At 51.2% G+C, this 24959-nt stretch overlaps 3 protein-coding genes across 3 annotated transcripts; 1 reads left to right on the top strand and 2 right to left on the bottom strand.

Moving 5' to 3' along the window:
- Positions 1 to 4116: 4116 nt before the first annotated feature.
- G6M90_00g039210 (uncharacterized protein) lies at positions 4117 to 5042 on the bottom strand (the record flags this gene model as incomplete). The annotated part of the gene is made up of 2 exons (XM_066130248.1): positions 4117 to 4594; positions 4696 to 5042. The coding sequence occupies 2 exons, from the start codon at positions 5040 to 5042 to the stop codon at positions 4117 to 4119; spliced, it is 825 nt and encodes a 274-aa protein (XP_065986382.1).
- A 6301-nt stretch (positions 5043 to 11343) lies between these two features.
- Positions 11344 to 14885, top strand: G6M90_00g039200 (uncharacterized protein; the record flags this gene model as incomplete). The annotated part of the gene is made up of 6 exons (XM_014691789.1): positions 11344 to 11872; positions 12593 to 13288; positions 13355 to 13644; positions 13743 to 14353; positions 14423 to 14627; positions 14706 to 14885. The coding sequence occupies 6 exons, from the start codon at positions 11344 to 11346 to the stop codon at positions 14883 to 14885; spliced, it is 2511 nt and encodes an 836-aa protein (XP_014547275.1).
- Positions 14886 to 15095: 210 nt separating this feature from the next.
- On the bottom strand, positions 15096 to 16325 carry imqF (N-methyltransferase imqF; the record flags this gene model as incomplete). The annotated part of the gene is made up of 3 exons (XM_014691788.1): positions 15096 to 15169; positions 15230 to 15942; positions 16036 to 16325. The coding sequence occupies 3 exons, from the start codon at positions 16323 to 16325 to the stop codon at positions 15096 to 15098; spliced, it is 1077 nt and encodes a 358-aa protein (XP_014547274.1).
- Between the last annotated feature and the right edge of the window lie 8634 nt (positions 16326 to 24959).

Below are 24959 nucleotides of genomic sequence, written 5' to 3'. Positions count from 1 at the left end.
CTCGAGGCCTCGAGGCCCTACAATATGCCTTTATGCCTCCAATGGGCTCGGAGACGAGAGACGAGGCATCATGAGGCCGCAGAACGGCGAGAACAGACAACCAGCAGCATGGCCCTTCAGCCGACCCGAATAGCAGCGGGGCCCTTCACTGAGCATACAACATACATACAGAAAGACGTGTTCGACAAAGTATTGACTACATACAAAGTTTGCGACTGCACCTGCATGTGCCAGCCAACGACGCTCCATGACCAGTCCCTGACATGGCCCTTGCGACTTGCGACTTTCTCGCAGGCGCCACGCATTACTAGTGCCGTTTGCGCTCTCAGGCTTTCCATTACAACTTATGCACCCAAGAGAGATCCGCCTCCCGCCTCCCGCCTCCCGAACATCTTTGCTTCCAACTGGTTCTGCCCGCCACGTTATCGTTGCCCAAAGCCCCTTCAACCGTTCACCGACTGCCACAGCAACCTCCGATACTACTGGCTGCCGTCCGCCACCTGCCGCTCGCCCGCGTACGCTGATGAGCTGCATCCCAGCCAAGGACGAAACAAAGCGCCCTCTGAGTCAGATAGGCCTGCGTATCTTGGTCGTATCTCGGCAGTCCCATCCTCGAGGAGCCACATGCGCATGTTCCTGCTAGAAGCTTTCCGCGAATATCCAAAAGCGGTGGGGGAGCTCTTGTCTTATTACACAGGCCGCAGCCTGAAGACGAGAGGCCATTAGCTCCTGGTCCATATATGCATACATACATATATATATATGTGTGTGTAGCTTTGCGTCGTAATGTGTTCATGGTACCATGCGACTGGGCACTACCCATATTGCTCTTTGTAATGGAAATTGTTCAACTTTGCAGGCTGAATTGTCACTCGCTCGAGCATCTGGGTCTGTTTCTGGTCACGTTTCGGGGCCGTGCTTTAGGCCCGCACCGCCCCTAGACCACGTGAGTTCTCCAGGGAGGAGTTTCTTGCTGAATCAATCTCTTCCATCCTTGCCTTCAGACCTCCCTCGTCTAGCGGCGCGTCGTCCGGGACTCCGGGCCACCCAGGAAGATCTACCCGAGTGTTCCATATTTCTTCCATCACTTATTCGTCCTGCTCCGTACCCCAGAACCCTGTCAGTTGAATCACTCACGGGCCACGACTTTGAAGCCGTTTGAAGCGGTGTACACGTCAAATATACGCCCACGTCCGTGTTCCAACTTGTGGTCGGGGGGTTATGGCCATACGACCGGCCACTTTATCTCTGTATGCCCTCGAAAGCTTGGGCTCAGACACTGTTACAATATGTCCTGGGATGGCCAAGCCTGTGCGTCCTTCCGTTCTCAGTGTCGTCTACTTGTCGGGCGTTGCAAAAAGTTGCATTCCAACTTACCGCAGTGGCGAGTCGATGGCAGTTGTTCCTTGAGACTAGACGAACCGGAATTCGACCACAAGGCACAATGACACGCCTTTCAAACAATGGGGTGGCAATTGGCATATACCCTTGCTCCCTCGCATACCTACCTAGAGAGGTAGCTAGCGAGCTCTCGAAACGGCTTCTTGCTCATAGACATCCCGTCCTGATTCCCATGATGCCTGCTTGAATTATTCGCTCGACTGGGACCCGATGTCATTGCAATCGCAGCCAGCCGTTGATACAGTGGATGACCGTGAGAGGCCACTCTCGCCACAAACCCGGCCCCTTGAGTTGGCTGCTGGCACTTGGACTTCACCGCCGAGTTTGATATCCAGCGTTTGGCTTTCTCCAGAAATCAGGCGCAATGCGCTGGTAGCATGAGACCATGTGGTCATTCACATCATGCAAAAGCCTCGCCTTGTCGGCGGTTTGTTTGGGCGCTACGCATCATCTTGCATTTCATCGTACCAAACCCAGTCGACACACAAAAATACAGGCGCCTCGTTAGTCACTGCCCAGATGCTAAGGTGCATGAGGAGGCAATCATGCTCTTCCTCAGCAGTCTGCTGGCAAGACCCTTGTCGTCCACAATGCTGTCTGTAAGACATGGAGTGCAGGGTGAGGCTGGCGGTCCGGTCGTACCTACAGTTAGCCTCAAGGCCGGCACACCTCTACCTCCAAATAATTATACATACATACGTATACTTGTATGTACTACTCTACAATAAACGGCCCTGGCTGGTTCCACGTACTCGGTTCTGCACTAGTGGCGTAGCCGTTGCGCCCACAGCTTGATGGCTTGATAGCTTGATGGTGTCTGGTGTGTTTTAAAACCCCCGTCCCTGAAACAATGCGACAGGGATCCCTCGAACTTCGGTTCAAATTGGAAGCACCTGGTCTTTTCCAGCAACCACAGAGTTGTATTCACGGGAAATGGTATTGCATTACTCCGTACTGGCACATACATACGTTGCAAGGCATCACTGCAGGTTGGGTAATGTTGAAGCATGAACACGCCCAGTTCAACGTGGCGCGCATTTTGTCCTCCTAGTCAATTTTTTTTTACCGAAATCCTGCCAAATTGGCCTTGCTTGAACCTTGGTTCTGGGCCTCTGGCCCAACACTGGCAACTGGAAAACATCTGCCGATGATGGCGGCATGACGACATGGTTTGTACACGGTCCTTACTGTGCAGCATTTACGGACTGCCGAAACAGGCACACCGACTATTCTCGAAATCAGGATAGTCAGCCGTGGGCTAATACGATACCCGACAGTCCGGAAAATTTTCCAGGAAAATGACAGATACCGTGGTTCTGAGCAGCGACCAGCATTGAATTTCCCATCCAGGCAATGAGGAGCCCAGCCCGACGCGGGGGAGGGGCGTCCATGTGGGATGATGTCCTGCCGTGGGCAGTTCGATGCAAAAAAAAAAAACCTGACCGGTCAACATTGAAGGGCCGGTGCCAGTTTCAAGCATCATGCTGACACATGACAACTGGCAGGCTTTTGTAGCCCCATGACCGAAGTCTTTTTCTGTGTTAGGGTAGCTGCTTACTGATTTGCGAAGACTCTTGGATGCTTCACCTGTTGTCTGTCGAAGTCTGTCGCGGCGATGGCACGAAATGATTTTTCCTCATGCAAGGCAACCAACTTGTCCTTGCCATCTCACGCACGTGCGTCTACAATGGCCATCCGAGCTCGTGCCCATAGCAACTCGGGGGCGTAAGGTCTCGAGTCGCGTTGCTAACATGGTATGTCAGATGGAAGGAGCAATCGTTGCAACCGATGGCATCGATTGGGCTCACGATGAAGCCCAAACATCAGTCAAGAAGGACCGACATAAGCTTTGGCCTTTTCTGTATTGCCCCTACCAGTACTCATCCTAAAGCCCTTGATACTGCATCTGGAACTTGTCCAGTCCGAATGTTGCAAGTGCATACATAAGGCTTTCCCCAAACCGCTCAGTTCTGTGGCGCTAATAAACTATGCTAGAAATAGTGAGTGAATTTTGGCCCCCAACTACATAGTAGGTAACTTTCAACTACCTGGTGTTTGGGCAGTTCATATGCTAAGCTTCACAATCATTAATCTCAGGCCTCCGCTTCAAGCCACCATGCCATACTCGGTACTCCGGACTTTAGAGGCATGCGGGCCCAAATGTTGCAGTCGCTGCAAGGAAGATGTCAGGCGCTTATACAGGCCCCGCTGCCCCGAGTTCCCGGGTATGGGCTGTGAGGCTCCCTTCACCGACTCCGTCCAGATGAACTCGTCTGGCCATACAACCCAACCAGGCCAGGTTAAAAATGTAATTTTTGGCATGGTTGACATGCGCCCCTGCCCCCCTCCATCGGTTCCCCATGTGCTGCTAATACTAATAAGCCCTCCTTCCATGTGGAACACACATACAACTGCCGGGGATATGCTTGTCCACATGGTTCACTATGGTATATGTACTCCGTATATAATCAAGGCCATTGGAGCCCGCCTCCTACTCTAGTTTTCAGCACACCCTCTTTTTCCTCTTCAATTAGGTAACCAGATAATGCTTCACAGTCGTCTTATGTCTTTCTAATCCGTCCCGGCGAGCAAATCTCCGCTTTTTTGGGGGATTGGGGCACCCAGGTACATCACATCGCCAAGGCTTGCGATGCTTATTGCAGTGTTGTCTGTATCCCGCTTGGTTAGAATATTGTCAACCTGTCGTCAAAGTTTTCAGGGGATTGGAGACGCTTCTCGAGTTGAGCAGCGGACCAGGAGAGAGACGTACGCGAACGATGAATTTCTGTCAAAGACGACAAGATTGCCGTCCTTATCAACTCCACCCTTGTCACACTTCATGCCTTTCGGACAGAAATATACCCCTTTGCCTCTTTGTCTGAGGGCCTCCATGTCTATAGATTGGAATTGCTCATCGTCATCAGATGAGTCTTCTGATCCGGATCCATCGTCGCCAATACCGGCGTGGCTCAACTGGCTTTTGTCTGGCAAGAGCTTGCGAGATGTAAAATGTGCCGAATCAGGCTCATGAGCCAAGGATACGGACTCTGAAATCGAAGATATCTTATTGTCACAGAATGGTGAGATAGACGTCTGCAAAACTTCCTGGCCCCCCCCGTTCATCATGGAGACGTGTGGCCACCAGACTTCTTGGACCTCACGAGAAAATCGGTCACTCAGATCTCCGATTTGCCTATCGGCACGTGAACCGAGAATCGTTAGCTGAAAGGTGAATCGAGGCCTGTACATGCTCATGTCGCGGGTGGCAGTTGAAGGCGTTTGGCAAGCACATACCTCAGCTTTGATAACCCCATGTCAATTTTGGCGAGCTCAGCAAGGTCGGACATTCGACTTTCTGCCCTGGAGCGCTCGTGAGCCCTGAAGGACGCCTGGATGATATGAGGGCCTTTGATAAGCCGCTGTGTGAGTTGAGCCCATATTGTTGCAGTGCGGGTAAAGTATTCGCCAAGATCGGAAACAAGATCCTCCGAATCAGAGGATAAAGGAGGTGGCGTATTCATTTCCATATCTCGAGAAGCTATCTCGAGCTGCTGTTTTACTAAGGAATCCAAGAATCCTGATTGCGACGGAGAGTTCCTCAGTCCAGCCTCGAATAATTGAGAGGTAGATGGGATCGACATGATGTGCATATAAGAATGACCAGATTACATGCAAGCAACCTAATATACCGGCGGTATTCCTAACCGCAGAGCCAATAGCTGGATAACACTTCCAACGTTTCCAACGAAACCTTCAAACTTTTGTTCACTCGAATGTACCAATTTCACGCAAAGGCCACTAGCCGCCACCTGCCACCTTCAATCCCCAAAGAATAGACCGAGAAAGACACGGCACCATTCAGTTATTCGCCCGTGCACACGATGAAGATCAGACCTACCACAGGCTGACCGCTCTGTCTGCCATGTGGATATGACTTGTTGACTACCAGACAAGTAGTAGTATCAAATATTGGGGCACTCCAAGAGGAACCCAATGTAACAGGGCTTGAACAAGGTTTGACGGTGCAGATGCGGATGCGTATTACGTGCTCAGTGACCAGGCTCTGGCCTTGTAAACGTTGACGCTCTTTACCGGTGAGTGCGTCGTGCCCTGTTGTGTTCCGTTACGTCCCTTTCCGCGACACCTTCGTAGGGTCGTGCTCATACAATAGGTATTGGTATAGGAAAAAGGTAGCCAGGCAATGCTGGCACTACTCAAAGAATGGAGTGACACAGCACGACGTTCTCGAAGCGTAACCAAGCAGCCAAACCAGTGCAAGTTACTGATAAATTCCTGTTCAACCCTAGGGACGATGGCACAAGCTTGGTTGCGCCGGAGGGGTACCGGAGCCAATGACGGCTTGCCTTTTTAGGCGCACAAGCAATGAACGAATAATGGCCCGTTACGTCCCCTGTGTAACAGTAAAGGGCGAACGATAATGTCTTGATGATGATTTGGTTTCAATCGAGGCAGCAGGGACTGGGGTGTGACAAGTAGCCGTCGACAGTCGTTGGCACTTTTGCTTGTGGATGATGAAGACGTGAGGATGATCCAAAACAATTGGCTAACAAAAAATAAAGTTGAGGGAAACAGAAAAAGAAACCGCGCCCAAGAACAGGCAGAGATGGCTGGGAGAAGAACACGAAAAACAAAAAGAGACCAGCCTAGGCCAAGCAGACCAGAAAGCAAACCCAGGACGACAATGCTGAAAGTCTTTTGTGGCCTTTTTCAGAACCGAATATGAAGGAGCCAGAATTGCCGAAAAGCACTTTTCCTTTCGCTCACACGCGATTGTCCGGAAGATGGAATAGTTTTAACGTGCCGAGTACGGAGTAGTTGAAGGTGAGAGAGACAGCAGAGCGAGACTCGGTGGCTCGCTGGAAACTGAAGAACAACTCAGATTACACAACTCAACGTTCTGCCGCATGGGAAAGAGGGCTATCTACGGAGTAGCTCCTGTTTTATTTCCTGATGTCGCTCGGTTTCCCCCCCTTCACTGTTTCTTTTCTTTCTCTGCGTAATGTGGGCTCGACCCATTCAGAAGCCCAACTGCCTCAAGCGGAGGAGAGACACGGACGAGCGAACAACAGAACAGGGCATTCGCAACGGGCTGGGGGTTACCACAGGCACCTGGCCTCTCAATGCGTAAGCACTTGGGAAGAGGGGGGCGCCAATATTGATACACTGGCACAAATGTCAAGGCATTGGGGCGGCAAAAAGTGACGGACCACGCCAATGGAGCCATCGACAAGTGGTTGAGCCCTGGAATTGGTGGGATGACACTACGGAGTACAGACACGCAGTGCGCGCTCCGATCGAAAATACACAGGGAAAGATGAGATGAGCAAAGAGACAACATCGACGATGGAGTGACTCCGTTGCAGCGACAGAGTGAGGAGAGAAGAGAAAAGAGAGAAGAGGAAGGGAGGAAAGAGAAAACAAGGCTAACCGTTTTCGGTACAAAACCCGATTGTCAACGCTCGTTGATCGGCCCCACGGCCCGTCAAATGCTGTCCAAAACCTTGCGCCTCCCTTACCTGCCTGTCACCGTCACACAGTCCGGTGGATCGTGAGGACCGCAGGTTTGTGGGATTCTAGCCCTGCCCTGGCTCTTGACTGGCTGACTGGTATGTAGTTCAACAAGCCCGGTTCGAAGAAGGGACTAGCCGTCCAGCCACCTTCCCGGCGGGGCCTATCCGCGCACCAGGGGCATCGGGGAACATCATTGGGAAGCCGGATAAGCTTTTTGATTGGTTGTCCCTATTTCGTGGCTGGGCAGGGGAGGGCCTCCTTTATTTTTTGGACGATGAACTCATCCAAGAGACCGGACAGATCAGGCCTCCTCGTCACTCAAAAATCCAAAGGGCCTTGGACTTTTGATCAATCAAACGAGAAACGCTTCTATTTGTGCTGCCGTACGCCGTACTCCACACTCTGCCAACATTCCATTTTTTCCCTGATGCCGGTTTGCTGTTTTTAGAGGCCTCAATTCAGACTGTCGCATCTTCAACATAACTTTGTTGAGTACGGAGTAGAGTAGAGTCTACGCTTGCTGCTCACTCGGCTGTGATCAGAATTTCATGTCTCTTGCTTTTCTTCGCCGCGGCGCCGGGATGACCTTCCGGACTTGGCAGGCGATATCAGCTTGGCTTACGGAGTAGTGAGTGCATGAAGTACGGAGCACAGAGGTACATACATTGACCCTTTCGATTTTAACAGGCTGTCAACAACGTGGCCTATGACGAACAATGATCACCCGTCAGGCGTAATAGACATCCTCTTACTTCAAGGCTTAGCGTCAAGGGCCATATGCGATACCACGCTATCTCATTTAGCATCTAACATCGAGGCAAACCTTAATATGCGGCCCGAAGTATATGCCGCGCTCTTAATATTGAACGTCACAGGAGGGGATCGCGCCCGCGGGGATGCCGTTTTGTCCATATTTGCCGCTCTGCGGCTGCCACGAGGAAGCGCCACTACAGGGATGATGTATTTCTGAGCAAACAATGACGGCAAGCAAGCACGAAAAAAAAAGGAAGACGAAGCAAAGAAGAGGCATGGTCTGTGTGGACAAGCCAAAAGATGGGGAGGTTCAAGGTTCTGTACGGAATACCACTGCGGTCCCAACGACGCCAACTTGCATAATCAATGGCGCTTTCTGTCTATGAAGGTGTGAAGACCGCGAGAATTAAGTACTTGAGTCAACCCAGCATCAACTGCACGGGTCCAAGGGACCATTCAAGCAAACCCTAAGCCAGTGGTAATACGTGTTGTAGGAGACGAAGCTGTCTCGGCTGAAAGCTATTCGGCTAGACCCCAAACATCCGTAATGGCTATGAGGACAAGAAGCAAAAAGAAACGAAAAGAAGTTGCGCAGCTGTCAACGTTACAGCTGCCCTGGGCAGCCACCATGTCTTGCCCTTGCGGCTGGCGCACTAGCAGACAGAAACAAGCTACAACAGCTAATTGATATCAGGAATGGAAAATGTGGCTTCTAGCCAATTGGACCAGATTTGACACAGCGAGAGCATTTGGATGCTCAGACGGCCATTTCCCGGGGTGTTTACTTGCCTACGTAGGTAGCTAGGTAAGGAACTTGATGTATGTACTACTCCGTATGGCCATGGAGATAGACACTGATGTGTTGTGTAGTACAAGACTCTGTTGCTACTATTGTGATACATACGCGGAAAATACGGAGCACTCCGTACTACGTAGCTCGGTACATACATGGGTGTACGAGGCTCTTTAACAACAATGGCAGTGCCCAAAATGGGTCGCACAACATCGTCTGGAGAAACATCAGACATGCCACTGATCCCAGTCGGTTTCTCCCCTTCAAATCACGCTAAGCAGGGGTCAGGGGCTGGGGAAGCTGGGGGTCACCGAGTAATTGGGTCGTCAATGGGCACTGGCTGGCCCAAGTGCTGTTACTGACGATGCAGAATGTGTATGGGCGCAGGCATGGGCATGGACAGACAAGTCGGCAAATGTTGAACTCGACGAGGGTATGGAGTACTATAGGAAAGTACATATGTAGGCTCTTTGGAAGAAAACGAGCGACAGCTTTTGGGGAGAGACGTGCTTGGGGTACTGATGTTTACGGCTGGTTTCTTGGCCAGCCCTGCTCCGTGGTTGTACATAGTCCCGTCGGTGAGTGCTTGTTGAGACCGTTTCTATTTCACCTCCCCCCCCTGGACGGCATTCGATCTCTTTAATGAGAGCTGCCCTCGATTTTTCGGCCCATCTGTCTTTTCTGGCCAAAGATTGACTTGCCGAATTTTAAATTAATTTTGGTTTATTTATTCACTCATTTCCGTCACAAACGAGGAGAGTGAGTCGAGAGCCGCGCGCAGCATACAGGAATCAGTGGGCATCCAGAATATCACATCCCGTAAAGCCGACAAGAAAAGAGGAGAGAGACAACAGTCAGCACGGCTCGGCGGAGAAGGCCAAGAGAACGAACGACAGCAACCTTATGAGATATCATTTTCCTTGTGCTGGGGAGACGACGCGCGACGGCCGGCTTTTGTCTTTGGCCGTATCTGTGATTCCCATTCCATCGCCCATTCCATCGCATCACTCGTTGCGCAACTGCACCCGATATCGCCTCTGATACTCAATACTGCCTCCACGGGGGCGCGCAGTCTTGCTTGCGAGCAAGAGACTTTTGCTGTGGGTTTGTCCATGTATTCTCATTCTCACCGCCGCCTGTCACCTGTCTGTGCACACACATACACATACTTACATACATGACCCTTCTCCGTCTCTCTCTCTCTCTCTCTCTCTCTTCGCATACGTGGTCAACCCACTCCCGGTTGGCCCCCAAGCTGGGCTTCGAGTTTCACAAACAGGTCGAGTGTTGTTCGTCGCCCAAGTGAGCGAGTGGGCTCTGGAGCGTATAATGTTGTATTTGCACTTCAAATGCAAACCGGACGTTTCTGGGGACTGGTCACCTCTAGCGTTATTCTTGTGGGCAGGTTCTAATGCCGCATTCACGGCTGGCGATATACATACTTAACGTATGGGTACTAGTTATATGTGTCCATGTCCGATTCCTTGCCAATATCCCCCAGATCTGACAGAACCCTTGTTCGTTCCTTCCCCATCTGACCGATCTCCTCATCCCTCACATTTCACGTCTGATCTCCTTTCTTCAACCAAATCGGTTTCTCCCTGCGTGGGCTGTCGAAGTCCGGTCCCCTGGTCTCAAAGCCCGTACCTGCGCTGGGTGCAAGTTATGCGCAAATCATTTGAAGTCAAAGTTCCCAGCAACCTGGATCCTCATCTACTACGGAGTACCAGTAGTCTATTTTTCCTACTTGTCACCGCAGCAGCATGGAATGTTTGCATACGGGGGTTACCGAGTGCACCGTACCGACATTGAAGACTTCTAAAGTTGTTCGTCTCTGCTTGCCTGGTGAGACCGCGAGCCCAAGTTGCCGGGTCACTCAGGTCTGCAGTCGATACGGAGACGTCCATAGTCAGTCAGTCCATGGTACTCCGTACTTTCAAGGTTATTATGTCACCAAGATCCGTACTCGGCATGGAGTATCGAGTCCCCCAGCCCCGTGTCCCGTGTCCCATGTCCCACGCTCTCTCTGACACTGACGTCCCTTCTCAACGCATCCCCTGCCCTCCCTTGCAGTTTGTTGTCTGCACACACGCGCAAACCGCTCGACTTACGCTAGCCCTGCCTCCGCCTCTCTGACCCAGACTATCTTTGGCTGAAGACTGATCTTTTCATCTATGTAGTTGATCCGGGGAGACGGCGGCATCGGCGGTTGTTTGGGGTGCGAGTGCTCGATGCTTGGATTTTCAACCACCCTTGACTCCTTGAGCATCCAAAGCCACCCACCTCGCGGGATCAGCCGATGAGCTCCTCTCACGTCTCCATCCCCCAGCCGCCATTGCGAACTGGAGTACTACTCTGTACGGAACAACTACATCTGCAGTAATAATTACACGGCGCAAAGAACGGGGCCGGGTGTTGCCCATCAGCTCGACAGGGAAGGCCATTAACACAGCTGTGTTCGATTGGGCACAGGCGATTGACCAGCATCGCGATTCATTTGCCGAAACACTGGACATCCAGAGGACCAGGACTCGACAAGCCCTGGATTCATTTGGAAGCCCGATAAAATAGTCGTTATCCCAACCTATCTTCGCGGGGCATTGTGTCGCACCATTCGGGGGCGTGACCCTTTCCGCAGCCTGCAGCTGCAGCTGTTCAGCCCCTTGTCAAGACTCAAGACTGGACAGGCCCAAAGGTCGATTTCCACCAGTTCTCTCTCCCGCCCACACCAAGTAACCCCAGACCGCCCTTCAGGGAAGACAAGCATCCAACCACGGCCGGCCGCGGGCTGCCAACCAAGGCCAGACTCCTTCTGTTTTTACACCAGTCTGCTTAATTTGAAGCTTGTTGCACATCATCCTCCCATGGGTGACTCGTTGGGCTTTGACGACGGCCGCCTTGCGAAGCGCGTCAGGCTCCTCTCGTCGCCAGAGCTTCACCACAATCGTGAGACCAAGGCGTCTTCTCAACAACATGCGCAGCATCCGCCGCCACCCTTGCAACTGCAGCAACGAGAACACCAGCCTTGCTCTTCCTCTTATGAGAAGCAACAGGGCCAGCCATCGTCATTGCACGCAGACCCCCAGCCCCAGCATATTCCCCCTCCTCCGACAGAGTATGTTGCTGCTTCTGCACCCTCCACAGGCATTGCCATGGTAGGTTTACACGCCGCAGACGACTGGAGTAGGAATAATCCTTGGTCGAAAGAGCCTATATTCGACCCAGCATGGGAGTGGCCCGCGTCCGCCACCGTCTTGGCTCCCCCTTCATCTCATCTCCAGCTCGGTGCTTGCAGAAACAGCCTCGAAACCGGGCATATGCCCCCAACGCCGTCGCCGTCGACTACCTATGGAACCTCCCCAGCAGCGGCCACGGCCTTGTACGCACCCTCAGGTAAGGAGTATTGTCTCTCTCTCGTCTTGTAGTTTCGTATTGGCTGGACATCAAGCTCGACGCCTGGACTCTATGCTTCGAAACATTTGCCACCTTTCATGCATCGCGCATGACGCAGTGTTCAGAAGGGAAGCTTAGGCTTTCACAATGTCATCACCCCGTCCGTCACCTTGGCGGATAGGGCAGCCTTTGCGTGCATTTATTGGTCACCACACTGGCGATACACCCACCCAGTCACCCCCGTTTCACTCTGGATGCATCGTCCTGTGCAGCGAAACCCCACACCGGTCAGCGAGCATCCATCCGCAGATGATGCATCAACCCTCAGGAGAATCTCATGTTGCCATGTCTTGCCTCATGGACGAAGCTTGTTCTAGTAGTATGGCATAATGCTCCATTCTTCAACAAACATTCATCAATGTTCCCGATTTTGCGCGTTTGGTCTCTTGTCTCGTTCCCGGTAAGCGCCGGGAGCTCTTTGCCTGTCAGAGTTGGGTGTCTGTCACGGAGCAGGGACGGGCAGCGAACTATCAATGTCTGTGGCCGTTGAGAATATACTGTCATATTCCTCCACATCACAAAGTGGCTCGTTAGAACCTGCATCATATTGACATATTTATTATGCCCAACTCCTGGATGCCTTCACTTCCACAGATACAACTGCTTCTACTAATAACGAAATGCTTCACTGCCTATGCCACGATCTGACACACTATCCAGTCATACCTACGACGTCACAACTCGACTCTCCTCCTGCGGTCTCTTCAGAATCTCTCTACTCTTCTCGTCCTACGCAATTCGAGGCTGCATTTACACCACCAATTCCTCGACCTTCACTTCCTAGTGACGACTTCCCAGTGCCCTCGTCAGGGATCGTAGGCGATGACCATCCCCCTCCTCAATGTAGCCACGCTTCCGGCCAAGCTGCTTTTCATAGTCCCTTCAGAGACTGCATTGGCACCTTTGGACTATACAAGTCTCAGTTCTTCAGCCGCCCTATAGACGGCAAGGTGAATGGGTATATCAAATTCTCCTGGCCGAAAGAGAAGCATGGAAAGCAGCGCTCAATTGGGCGCAAGTCTTCAATTCCCGACGCCACCAGAGTCATTGAAATTGATGGTTCTACAGAGGCAAACGACGAGTTGACATCTCAGTCTTCGACCTCCTTCATTGGCCCCTCCCCAGTGTCTTCAAAAGGTGGGGATGACTTGCTGGAACTGACGGTCGATTTATCAAGTTTTGCCAATCAACCGTCAATCCAAAATTTTACCTTTCACACTCCAGTCTGGCTCACTTCGTCTCCTGTCTCCAATTCTTCTCACGAAGTTGCTTGTATGGGGGCGCCGAAGATGCTACCATCTCAATATGGGTATGAGGCTAAAATGGACGAGACTGATAGACGGTTTTGGATGTTCTGTAAGTATACTGCAATAAGCGAGAACTTCATGTACGAACCTCAACATACTGATCAACAACCATGAGATATTCGAAACTGGTGTCCGGGTCGCAGTGTATTGGAAGATACAAACCTGTGGCTGAGGGATTTCGCCCAAATGCACAAAAGCGTTGGTGTCCGATCGGCCATCCAGAGTCTAGCCGGCATTTATATCTACGATTATTTGCCCCTGGAGTCTATTCGCAATAGAGTCAACCAACGTTTCTTCGACGCTGAGGAGAGATTTTCCCAACTTCTCAACGACCCAATGACTGCCAGAGATGAATCGCAGGCAAATGAGCTAATCACAATTGCTGTCATTCTCTCCATGCAAGATGTACGTCCAAGTCATTGTCCCGCGGTTTCCCAATCCGTAAATCATGTGCTTAGTTTGTGGTGCCATTATCTTGAAGCTAGTCTCTAATTTGGTGGTAGATCGTCTTAACAGAACGTCGCCTGAAAAAGCCATTTTCTCCCCGTTGGCTGCAAGGATTCCGTCAGGGAGAACAATTTCTTCAAGCAACCGATCATGGGTCGCGATTTTGGAAATCATCAAATGTACAGTCATCATCTTTACGAAACTCGCAATCCATTATTGTTGGCCGCGCAGTTATTTTAGCCCAGCCCATGTCCTCATTACCCCCTCCACGCAAATTCGACGCCCAGAAAGAAGCGTCCCGATTTGGCTGGCTTCTCTATGGCACAGAAAAAGACATGTACCAGATCCATGGTGGCTGTGGATTTTCAAAGAAGTTGCTGCATGTGCTTAACCAAGTAACATATTGTGCTGCACGGTTACAGCAAGAACCAGAAAGTCCCATTGTTCCAATGACAGCGGATTATTTGCAGAGGGAGCTTCTCCAGATGAGACAATGGAGCCCTGAATCAAAGAGCTTGGAGGCTGCACAATCTGGGCCATCCGTCATTGATTGGGTTCGTTCTTTATCAGAGAACTACCAGATTGACACAAACGCATTCATGACAGATGTCACCGCGGAAGCTTGGCGTTTTGCTGCCATCATTTACCTGCAATGTCGTGTGATGCGGTAAGTAGCGTCATTTAGATCCATCAACGGGTGGCAGCAGAGATATTAGTAGCTGACTTATTATAATAGGTTGTCTCGCAACCACCCAGACGTGGTATCGAATTTGGATGACCTCGCAAAATGCATTGCGATCATGCCTACATCGGGAAGCCAATTTACAGCCCAGGCACCGCTATTCCCAGTATTTTTGTTGGGCATGCTGGCAACTACGCCAGAGCATAAAGCCGTTTCAGGGAATTGGTTCGACGAGGTTCTGCAGACCCCCGTAAGGAGTGTAAGTGTTCATCTTTACGCACACCAACTTGGTATTAGTGAAAGTTTCCAATGCTAACGGATTTGGGGGACGATCAAGAGCGTTCCACCCTTGCATACAGCACTTAAGCACATTTGGGTCTGGATTGATAAAGAAATCCCTGTTGCATTACTACCTCATCTCGAGACAAATCAACCCATCCACCTTCGACACCCTTGGTGGGAACGACTTGTGACCCTTGTCCAGCAACAAGAGCAAGAAGTCCTCTGCCTGACATAATTAAAGACTCTTGGTCCAAACAAAACAAATCAATCTATCCCCTGCATGACCCAAATGACAAAAAATTTGTTATCCTTCCTCGGAGCCACCAAAAAAGCACGTCTTCTGACGGATCCGTTAACGCTAAGGCTACTTCCTGAAACTCGGCGTCGCCATTGCCCAAGGCAGGAATGCATACGCAATCAGCTTCGACGCAATCAGCGAAGCTGTTTATGCCACACCGGATACACCGCTGTCGCTATCCATTAGAACCGGGATACTAATCGATTGGATCAAATACTGGTCTGCAATTCAACATGTTAGTTCAAGGGCATGCTATGGGTCGGACGGTCTTCGATACATACAGAAGTGGGAGTCTTTTGCTTGCCAAACTTTCATCACCTCCAGTCCCACCTGGGAACACATTCCTTTGACCTTCTCTGGGCCATATCTATGCGCATCGAACCAATCAAATTCTTGGCCAGCCTCTATCATGCTGTTTGTCGCCTCGCACCAGATATCTTTCTTCGCAGTTATCCAGTTGCGGTGCCTGGTAGTCGGTTCATCTTCAAGCTCCGCATGATACTCAAAGTTCTTGTCATTGAAGATTTGTTCGCCAATGGATCGGTTCATACCATCATAACCGTTGTCGAAGAATGGCTTCAACAGGTCTTCCCGTTTGTGATATGAATCCCACAGCTTCTTTTTCTGGTCCTCGTCCTTGGCTGTATGGCCGTCCATTCCGATTAGCATCAAGTCGTCTGGACGCATGACGTCCTTCCAAGCTTTCAGATGGTCGACGGCATTGTCCCACTCATCGTTGCATAAAACAGAGCCAAGGGAGAGATAGATCATTCGGCCGTCGAAGTTTTTCTCTCGGGCGAACTTTTGCCCGTGTTGAAACGTCCCCCAAAGACCTAGGATGTTAACCATGGATCCCGGCCCTGAATGCTGTCTGGCCAGTTTTTCCACATTGGTTTCCAGGGAGGCTTTGGATATGTCTAGCGCACAATACGTGATTGGCACTTGAGCATGTTTTTCGAGCTCAACGAGGAGATGGTGGACTTTGCCCGTGTCTCTGGAATTTTCATACAAGTGTCAGCTTGACGGTTCATTCAATCATCCCTACACTAGACATTGGCAAGGATAATGAGGAAGACGGTGTACATACCCTGCACCGATGTCAAGCAAGAATAATTTCTTGCTGTCACGCGCGAACTGTTTTGCGATGTCCTTCCCGTTGGCTTGGAACATGGCAACCTCATCACGGGTTTGGTAAAATTCGTGCTGGGAAATGAAGCGCCTCCATAATTCCAATCCCAAATCGTTATACAAGTATTCATCTGGGAGTACCGGCTTCTTACCCCCCTCGTCCTTCGACTTGAGAACATCTCTCAGACGCGCACCAATATCAGTTGTCAGAGAGCTGCCCCCAATATCAAGGACAGTGCCGTTTTCCATGGTGGATAGGGAACCCATGTTTGATATGGAGGGTCCCGGCTAAAGTTTCGGTGTTGATGTGTAAGCTGGACGTGTGTGCCAGCGAAGAAAGGCAGACTTTGTCGTGGAAAGGTGTCCAAAGGTCTGCGATATGAGTGTGGTTGAATCTGGATTCGAAATCTTTGGGACGTATGGTTGGGCCTGGGGTTTATATACCTCGCCGGTGGTCATGAACAACTACAAAACAAGAAAGAATACAAATAAGCAACCACCCAAGTGCAGACCTGTGAATGGTTTGACAGGGGGCAGTGAACGGACAACGAGAACGTCGAGAGATTTTGATACTGCGCGCCTCCCCGACCTGATATTCAGTGGATGCACAGCACCGTCTCTACCCGGACCAAAGGAGTGAACAAAATTGTGTTATCGTTAGCTCAAATGCCGGAGCAATGCTTGGGATCGTGCGTCGGGCCCCGGCTTTGACGCTCGGTGTCTCAGCACAGCCAAAAACGCTGGATATCGACGACAAAACGGCCACTATCTGTTGCCAGCCGTCTGCGCGTGTGTATGTGCTCGCCACGCTGCATATGCGAGGTGTGAAAAAAGAGGCCCCTTGTCGGAGCAGAACGAGATCGCTCCGAGAAGAAACAAATAAGGCTAGAAATGTCTTGCAAGCAACAGCCTGGTAGGACTGATGGGCGATGAAAACATGCCACTTGAAGGTGTCGGTGTAAGTGATGGACTCTGGGCATCAAGAACAAGACGTGCGCGCACGGAGCAGGCGTGTACGGGATGTGTATTCTCCAAATGTCCTACCCCAAGACCAAGAATAAAGCCAAATCGACTTCAGAGACCAGCCATTCTTCTTGGCGCCGTGCAAACAAAGAGTGCTGTAGAATGCAAACAACGTCCTTGTTCTCCTTTTGTTTCTGGCCAGGAGACAAGCGGAACGAGACCCGGGACGGACAGCCTTGACTGACAGACTGACAGGACCCGGGCCGGAAGAGTCAAGTGCACAGCGTACATTACATTTACATTAGTACATGAAGTAATGCATGGAGGGTGGCATTGGTTGCCTTCAGCCATGGCCATCCATGACACTCTCCACCCATCACCCATGTGCCATGGGTCTTTTCAGCCACTGCAGCGTTCACAAAGGAATGAATTCGATGTAGGCCGTGATGATAATAATATTTTTTCGTCAGTGCTGGTGGCGATTACTTGTGAAGCACGGGGCAGGCATGCTGTAAGTGTACGCATTGTGTACCGAGCGGCAGAGTTGCCATGTTTTGCTACAGGCACGCATGCCGAGAGCATGCAACAAGGTCTAGACGTTGAAAGCTACGGCTATTTGAATGTATGTAGGGAGTACGTACATAGAATAGAGTATGCTGCGACGAGCTTATGTATTCCTCGTGTGTTTGAACAAGATGTGTCGAGTGGGACTGAGGTTGGTCTCGGTCTGCAGACTCCATCAGGCAGTGAAACATCCTCCAAGATGATGCACATCCAACGGGTTTCTTCTCGAATCGACGCCACTTGAGCAGGCAGGCAGGCCGTGGCCCGAGGCAGATATGGGCCGTCCCGGGCGGGTAGTCTCCATATCTCCATGTACCATGGTACACCCGTCCGTCCTCCCGTCCGTCCGTCCGCACATTGTATGGAGTCTGGACTTGATCTCGGCGCTGCTTCTAGAAGGCGTGGTGGTGACAGGCACGTATTCCGGCCTTCACTAATCTTGTGTCACCCCGGGCAGCCAGAGGTTGCCCAACAAAAAAACCTTAAATCCGTATATCGATTCGGCTACAGAGTCACACGGACCGTTGAATGCAGAAGCATCCGCCGGGCTGGGTCAGGTTTGGTACACGGCCCACGGCCTGTGGAACAGTATTACAGCATGCTGTCATCAGCTGAAATCCAAGACTGACCGCCGCCAGCTAGGCAGCACTCAGTATTACTCCGTATGACACGCGATGAACTCCCCCCGAGGTGCCAAAATGGCACGGGCAACCCCGAAAGCCGGCGCACAGGGTTCTACCCGCATTGAAGCCACCAGGCTGGCATCAACAAAGACTGGATTTGTGTTGCGTGTGCCTCGATACCTGTCGTGAGATGTGACTCGTCGATTTTATCCCCGACAGCCTGGGGATTGTGAGCACCTTGGTGGTGGTGTGCCTCCCGTGGTAATATCTAGTTGCACACGCCCCTTCACGCCGCCCAGCTGGTTCTACTGTGATTTCTGTCTTGGAGGGTCTGAATATTAGTTATTGGCTTTTTGTTCGGCGCCAGATCCTTAACGGCTTGATGCCAATCCAAGGCGCAAAGGGGTGCAGCTACATCGAGGCTCATTCTTGCAATGATGAGCCTCAGTGCTGTGCATGACCGCTCCATACCCCGGAACCCTAGTGCTGAGGGATTGGGTGAGGTTGACGAGTGCTTGCCATGTTGGCACCGCCCTGCTCACATTTTGGACCCGAGGATGGCCCTCTTCAAGACCACCAAGTTCGTGACGCCAGCCTTTGCATGTTGTTGACGTCTTCAACAAAGAAGTGGTAGTAGCAACAGGATTGTTGGACCCGGTACCCACCGTAATAACAGACAGCCCTTGGCAATTAGTACATGTTTGTTTTAAAGGTGTGGGCAAATCATCCCCACGGGGGTGGGCTTCCGGTTATCGACAGGGCTGGGCTTGTCATGATAAAGGACGACGAATTTGCACCGGACGCGGTAGCCTGTAGATGGTGGGTGTGGTGACCAATAATTGCACGGCTTACTCTCTTCAGACCCTACCCCAAAAGATTTGCTTATTCACCTTGTACGGTAAATACTAACATCAACCGGTCAGATGTAACATGTCCCAGTGGTGCCAATACTGGGTTATTGTCCGTCCGTCACACCTCCCCCTCTCCCCTGGGGCGTTACGCCATGTTCAGCGATGTCGGGCTGTATTTATGATTTCTCCAATTCACAGGAATACTTTGCAAGCGATTGTAACATGCCCAGGCAATAATACCCACATAGGTACTCGAGGTCCCAGGGCTCTGGGTATCGGTTTGTGTGGGTATATTTGTGGCCTAGCGTCGAGGTGCAGTAATGTGAATGTACATTACATACAACAATAAAGGCCAACCCTTGTTCAGAGCCACCCCATATACCAGTGCGTGGCGATCAGCAAGCCTGCATTGGACAGTCTCGTTGGTTTTGTCACAGTCGGATAGTAACCATGTGTTATCAAAATGTGTTCAAGGCGAGGCTTTTGCTGAGGCACAGGGTCTGATCTTCACGGGATGGCAAGACGTGCAACTTTACAGCGAAGTTGGTGTCGCTGAGAACATGTCGGTCCACCCCATCGGGTTGGTAAACTTGGATAGAGCTGAAGAACACTCAATAGTACGAGACTGGTTCAAAGCCACCTTCGATAACGGCCGGAATGGCTCTAAAATTGGTCAGAGGCGCCAAGCCTAGATGAGATGGCTTCTTGCTGGCCAGAGGTGCCTTGGTGCTGTGTTACGTGTGACTGAATGAGTTCCTACGCCGTGAGCCATACTTCGTATGCTGCAGACAGAACATGTGCGGCTTTTGCTGCATGTCTGTGTGCAGCGTGATGGCGCGCTTTGTGCCCCACTGAAGCTGTTTTTGCGAGGGTGCGGTAACCACTGTGATTTGTAGTATATCGCAAATTTTGCAACAGTAAGAGGACGAGATGTATGATGCGACATACGCAGCAACGGGGAGCAAGGCTTGCTGATCTGAGGGTGCTTTGTTTTGATCCACGAATGGCTTCTTTGTGTCCTTCATCCGAGTGTGAAATAACGCCCCGGGAATTGTCGATGAATATTATTCAAGCGAGACATGAAGGCAGCTAACGCCATTTTGTTTTCCAATGTAGTATGTATTGTTGCGGAACAGGGGAACGCGGGAATGGTCGGCGATTATGTGCGCCACGAGCTACTGAAGATGTCTTGTCAGTTAGCCCTGCGCATTGAGATCGACAGAGGAGACGAGTCAGCTACTGCGTACGGAATACTTTCTCTCTATTCGGCCAAGATGGAGCGAGCGTGATGAGAGAATTGGACTTGGGTTGATGTGAGGTCTGGTGCGTTTTCATCGAGGTTGTTGTCTCCTTCCTGCCTCGAGCAATCTCATTTCTCCGCGGTGTTGGAAGGAGCATTGTAGATTGAAAATGTTGGCTGGGCGCCGTCTCCTTCCCAGAAAGTTGAGCTTGGTGGATTATTCAATTTCATTCAACTGGTCCGGAGCACGCTCGATCTCTGCGCTGCATGCAACTTACCAGACCATCCGATATGTCGTCGTCCAAGCCACCAGATGCGACGCTCATGTATTCCTCCCAGCCGTACGCAGTACATATTGATTGCATTGCATTGCATCTCCTGGTCTCCCAGCCAAGCCACCGATGCGGGGCGCATCATCACATCGCATCGACAGGAGATTTGTGGCCTGATGTCTCTACGCCTCCGCTGAGTCGAGCTCAATCGCTACCAGTTGCCAGTTGACACACGACAGGACATCAACGCCCGCCTATTGGGCGTCTTCCCATGCAGAACACCGGCTGCACGCTTTCACAGGCACTGCGCGGAATCTCAGGTTTCACAGGGTCAGTCACACTTGACAGGTCAAGTTTTGCCCTGGCTTCTTCTGAGCCGGGGCCCGCGACATTACAACCCCATGGCGGGCGGCAAACTTGCTTTCATTCTCTTGATCTATCGACTACTACGTACGTACCGGGCTATGGCGATCTAAGATGGTACTATCTACAAAGGCTGGCTGCAAGGTTGTTGGCCCCGATATGACGGAGTACACAGCTGGGATCAAGCACGCCCCATAATTTTCTCCGTTCTCGTCCAGCGTCCATCGTGGCATGTCAGGGGTCTTGCACCCCAAGAATAGCCAAGACTCTCATTACTCCGATGTCAGACGTTGGTTGTCCACTCGCAGGGCAGTAGGTACCTTGTCCTGGAGGTTGCGTTGGACGAGAAAAGCGCCACCCCGTAGGTCACCAGCTGGGGCAGGCGTTCGTAAGCCACCGGGTTCCAATTCTGACACGCATGCACGTCTTGTGCAGGCACAGCTAGGAGGCCCCGAGCATGCGTGTTGACTGGCTTCTCCAGATGCTACGCCCTCTCTCTGCCTGAAACAAGGGTTTATTTGGCTTCATACCCTTTTTTGGTGTGCCGCCCCTATTTAGAAGATGAATAAGTACGGTTTCCTTTCTGAGACTGGATGTTGAATTTGGAATACCTAGGTAGGTATTTGCGCCACCTCTTCTACCCTTCCAGCCAAATTGGTTTGTAGTACAAGTGATGGCAGGGGCACTAATGGATGAAAGGCGACTCCTACAGAGCACATTTGGAGATATCTACTCCGCACCTCTTGCTACTTAGACGACTCAAGCTTATCACTCGCCGTCAGTCGACAATTCAGAAAAGTCAACCTCGAGCGTCGTTCATTCTCCTTTGCGGATAAGTTCGTCACCACATTGCCAAGAAGCTACTGCTTACATGTCGCACATAGTCCTGCATGAGAGAAGTATTTATGTATCGTATTGTACAACTCCGACCTATCGCTAGTGCGGAAAGTAGGCTTGTCGACATCGTCAGCACTGAGCAACATTTGAACCTACCTGGTCCGACGGACAGCTCAACTAGTGTGATAACCCCTGCCTAGTAAGTTGGGGAACCAGAGAAGATACTGCCACAGACGAATAGCGAATAAGATGCACTAAGGGCTTAAGAATCTACCAACTGTTGTACGTATGTACTCTCCTCGCACAATGTCTGGAGGGTGTCTGGTCGCAGCTTAACAGCAACCTAGCAATTTACTACTGTGTTGATAGTTTGAATGCGTGAGAGGACTTCTCAGTTTGCATGTATTACCTTTCGGCGATGCGAAAAAGGAAGACCATATGCAAAGTGGTTCACTAAATGATCGTTCAATTCATTTTGCCTGTCTCAGCCCCGTCCATGGCTTTCTCTCCTCGATCTCCGTGGGTCCTTTGTCATATACTTGCCCCAAATTCAGGGGCTTCTGTCTTGGTAATGGCTATGTTGACGGGGAACGATGTGACAACGAGCGTTGAATACATAGTCGACGCAAGATACCGATGTCGGAACCTTTGCATTTGCTGCGCCACAGATAGTCGAGGAAGGATGTACGTGCTTCACATGGTCATCTATTAGATCAAAGCTCAGGGATGGTAGTTATACGTACTTGACATAGGACTGCGCGGGCCATAGACATAGTACACATCGACCGCGCCCCGTTTGAACTTAGCGGTATCAGCGGAATACCAGCTCCGCATTTTGTCCGAAATGTCAGATTTCAACTTTTGGTCCCCTGCAGCGCAAGATTTAACGCTGGTTCCATGACTTGGTTACGCCAGCGGCATTTCCCTTCTCGGGAGGTACGTCTGATTGCTAACCCGGCTGGGCAGAGTGTACGGGCCGCAGCTGATAACTGACCTGGATAGCCTAGTCTTATCCAATTCCAAAGAAGCCGGTTTGCCTGAAGGGAAGCTCGGTTGAATGGTCTCGGTGGCACGCGAGCCTCGCTTGGAATTGAGCGAGATTCGTTTCCTTTTTGAGGGCAGTTTCCGATGACGGAATCAGATTGTCCTGCAGACTCCGACTATTGCTGTACTCATGCATTGGACTTACATATGCAAAGACCCGTATCTTGTCACGGCGTTAAAGACGGGGGCAGGCTTCCGTGCCCAATGGCTGGCGTGGCAGTTATGGGAATCACTATTTTCGACTTGGGGACCAGTCAACGCAGGACAATATTTATTGCGAGATGAGCTCATGTCTCTCAACCGCACGTTCCGCAACTATTCTGGCGTCATTCGCGCATTGGCGGCGGGCGGGGCATCGTGCGCCCGCAACTAAAATGACCAAATATATATATAATATGACAAGTCATGGCCACCAAGGCGTTCGATAGCTGCAGAAGCAAGGACGGTACGATGCTGTCATGTGCTTTTTCGATTCTTGTGCATTAGGACTTGTGCCTACGGAGTAGGGCGGGCAAAACGGTCAAGCCAAGAGGCACCAGTGACCAAAACGGCTCAGTCGGTCCAGGTGCCTGCGAAGTTGACATACCTTCTGAGGACAAGTTCCGTGGTGTGTGACGGGATATCGCTGCGGCCGGATCACTCGAACCTGTTCGGGTGTACACAGAGCTTCCCCTGCCGCCAAGGACCAAGGTGATGGACGACTCTGGATATCGCATCTGCAGGGGGGGTGTCGAATCTCTCAATCGCATCGGGCGGCGACTTTGAAAGCCCATATGTCACTGGCGGCGACGAGGCTGACGTTGGAGGCTATCGTAGCTCGTGAGGAGCAGGCGAGCTGATCTGCAAGTTGGCCAGTAATGGCATTCACCGCTGCCATCCCATAAGAGCACGGGAAGACAGCCAAGGATGTTGATGACGTACCAGAAACCAAAGCTAAAAAAAACCCAGTGGATTCAGTTGTGCGGTGAACCGGGAAAAGACGAATGGCTTCATCTCATTGTCCATGGCCGCTCTACATGTTGGGCAGTATCGCATTGCTGTGTGTCAGGCTATGGACACTGGTAAACGACAACGTCTTTGTCCGTGCTTCCAGGGCAAGATAATAAATCAAAAAAGTAATTAGAAACGATGCGCCGTGTTCGTTCAGAGGAACGAGTTAATGGCTCCGTTTTCTGACAAGTAGGCTGCGGCGTTTGGCTCATAAGGCGGCAGGCAACGAGGCGTATTCAGCCAGAGAAGGCACCAACATCACATGCAGTGTGCTGTAATATAGTATACGTCTTCATGATGAGTCAGATATGCCCTGCCCAGGACTGGACTCTGCGGCAATAATCCGGCAGTCCTGCCAAGGAACATGATATCAGCGTGGGGGGCAGCTCGTTGTCAACGGTATTCGAACAGCCGGCTCGATCCTGCTCTCCATGAATGTCACGCCATTATAGCCTCGTATTGCCCCAGGTTGCGACGATTTTCGGTAATACTGTATCGTTTGTAATACCGGCATGCGCTGTCACGTTTCCAGCTTGGCTGTGGAATAGGCTTGCATGTGAACCGTTCAGTCGGGATCACGACATGTTGAGACAACTGCCAGAGGTTGTACACCAGGGGCATGCAAGCTGGGGTTGCATTACAGCGAGGGTACGGGTGGCTGTCAAGTAAGATTCAGTCGTGTGGCCAGTCGGGGAAGATGGGCCTGCGATTGCGACGGCAGCTATGTGATGTGATGTCGTTGATCGACCTTGCCGGAGAGTTGGTGGTGGCTGCCTCCACGTGCTTCTCTACAGATCTCCTTGGAGCAAGCTTCTCGTGTAGCAAGGCGTGAGTTCTAGATGGAGAGCCCGGTGGTGACTGATGATGCGTCACCCAGCCTCGCCATATGGCGAGTACGAGAGACAGCTGGAAAAAGAAACGTTTGGGTATTGTAGGCCTGCAACTCAGCACTGACCACGAGGAATTGGTCTACAAGGGAATTGGTGTGTTACTTCTACCTAGGTAGTTTGCATATCATCAAAGCCCTTACAGAGACAAGTGTACGAGGACATTGGTGTGTTACACATATGTTGTATGTAGGCATAGACAAGTTTGTGAGTAAGCTTACGGGTCGAGACACATGTCCGTGTTTGGAT

Source organism: Metarhizium brunneum, chromosome 2, assembly GCF_013426205.1.
Source record: "Metarhizium brunneum chromosome 2, complete sequence".
Taxonomy (NCBI): domain Eukaryota; kingdom Fungi; phylum Ascomycota; class Sordariomycetes; order Hypocreales; family Clavicipitaceae; genus Metarhizium; species Metarhizium brunneum.
The sequence above is the reverse complement of the archived record's forward strand: the minus strand, read 5'-3'. Positions and strand labels throughout refer to the sequence as shown.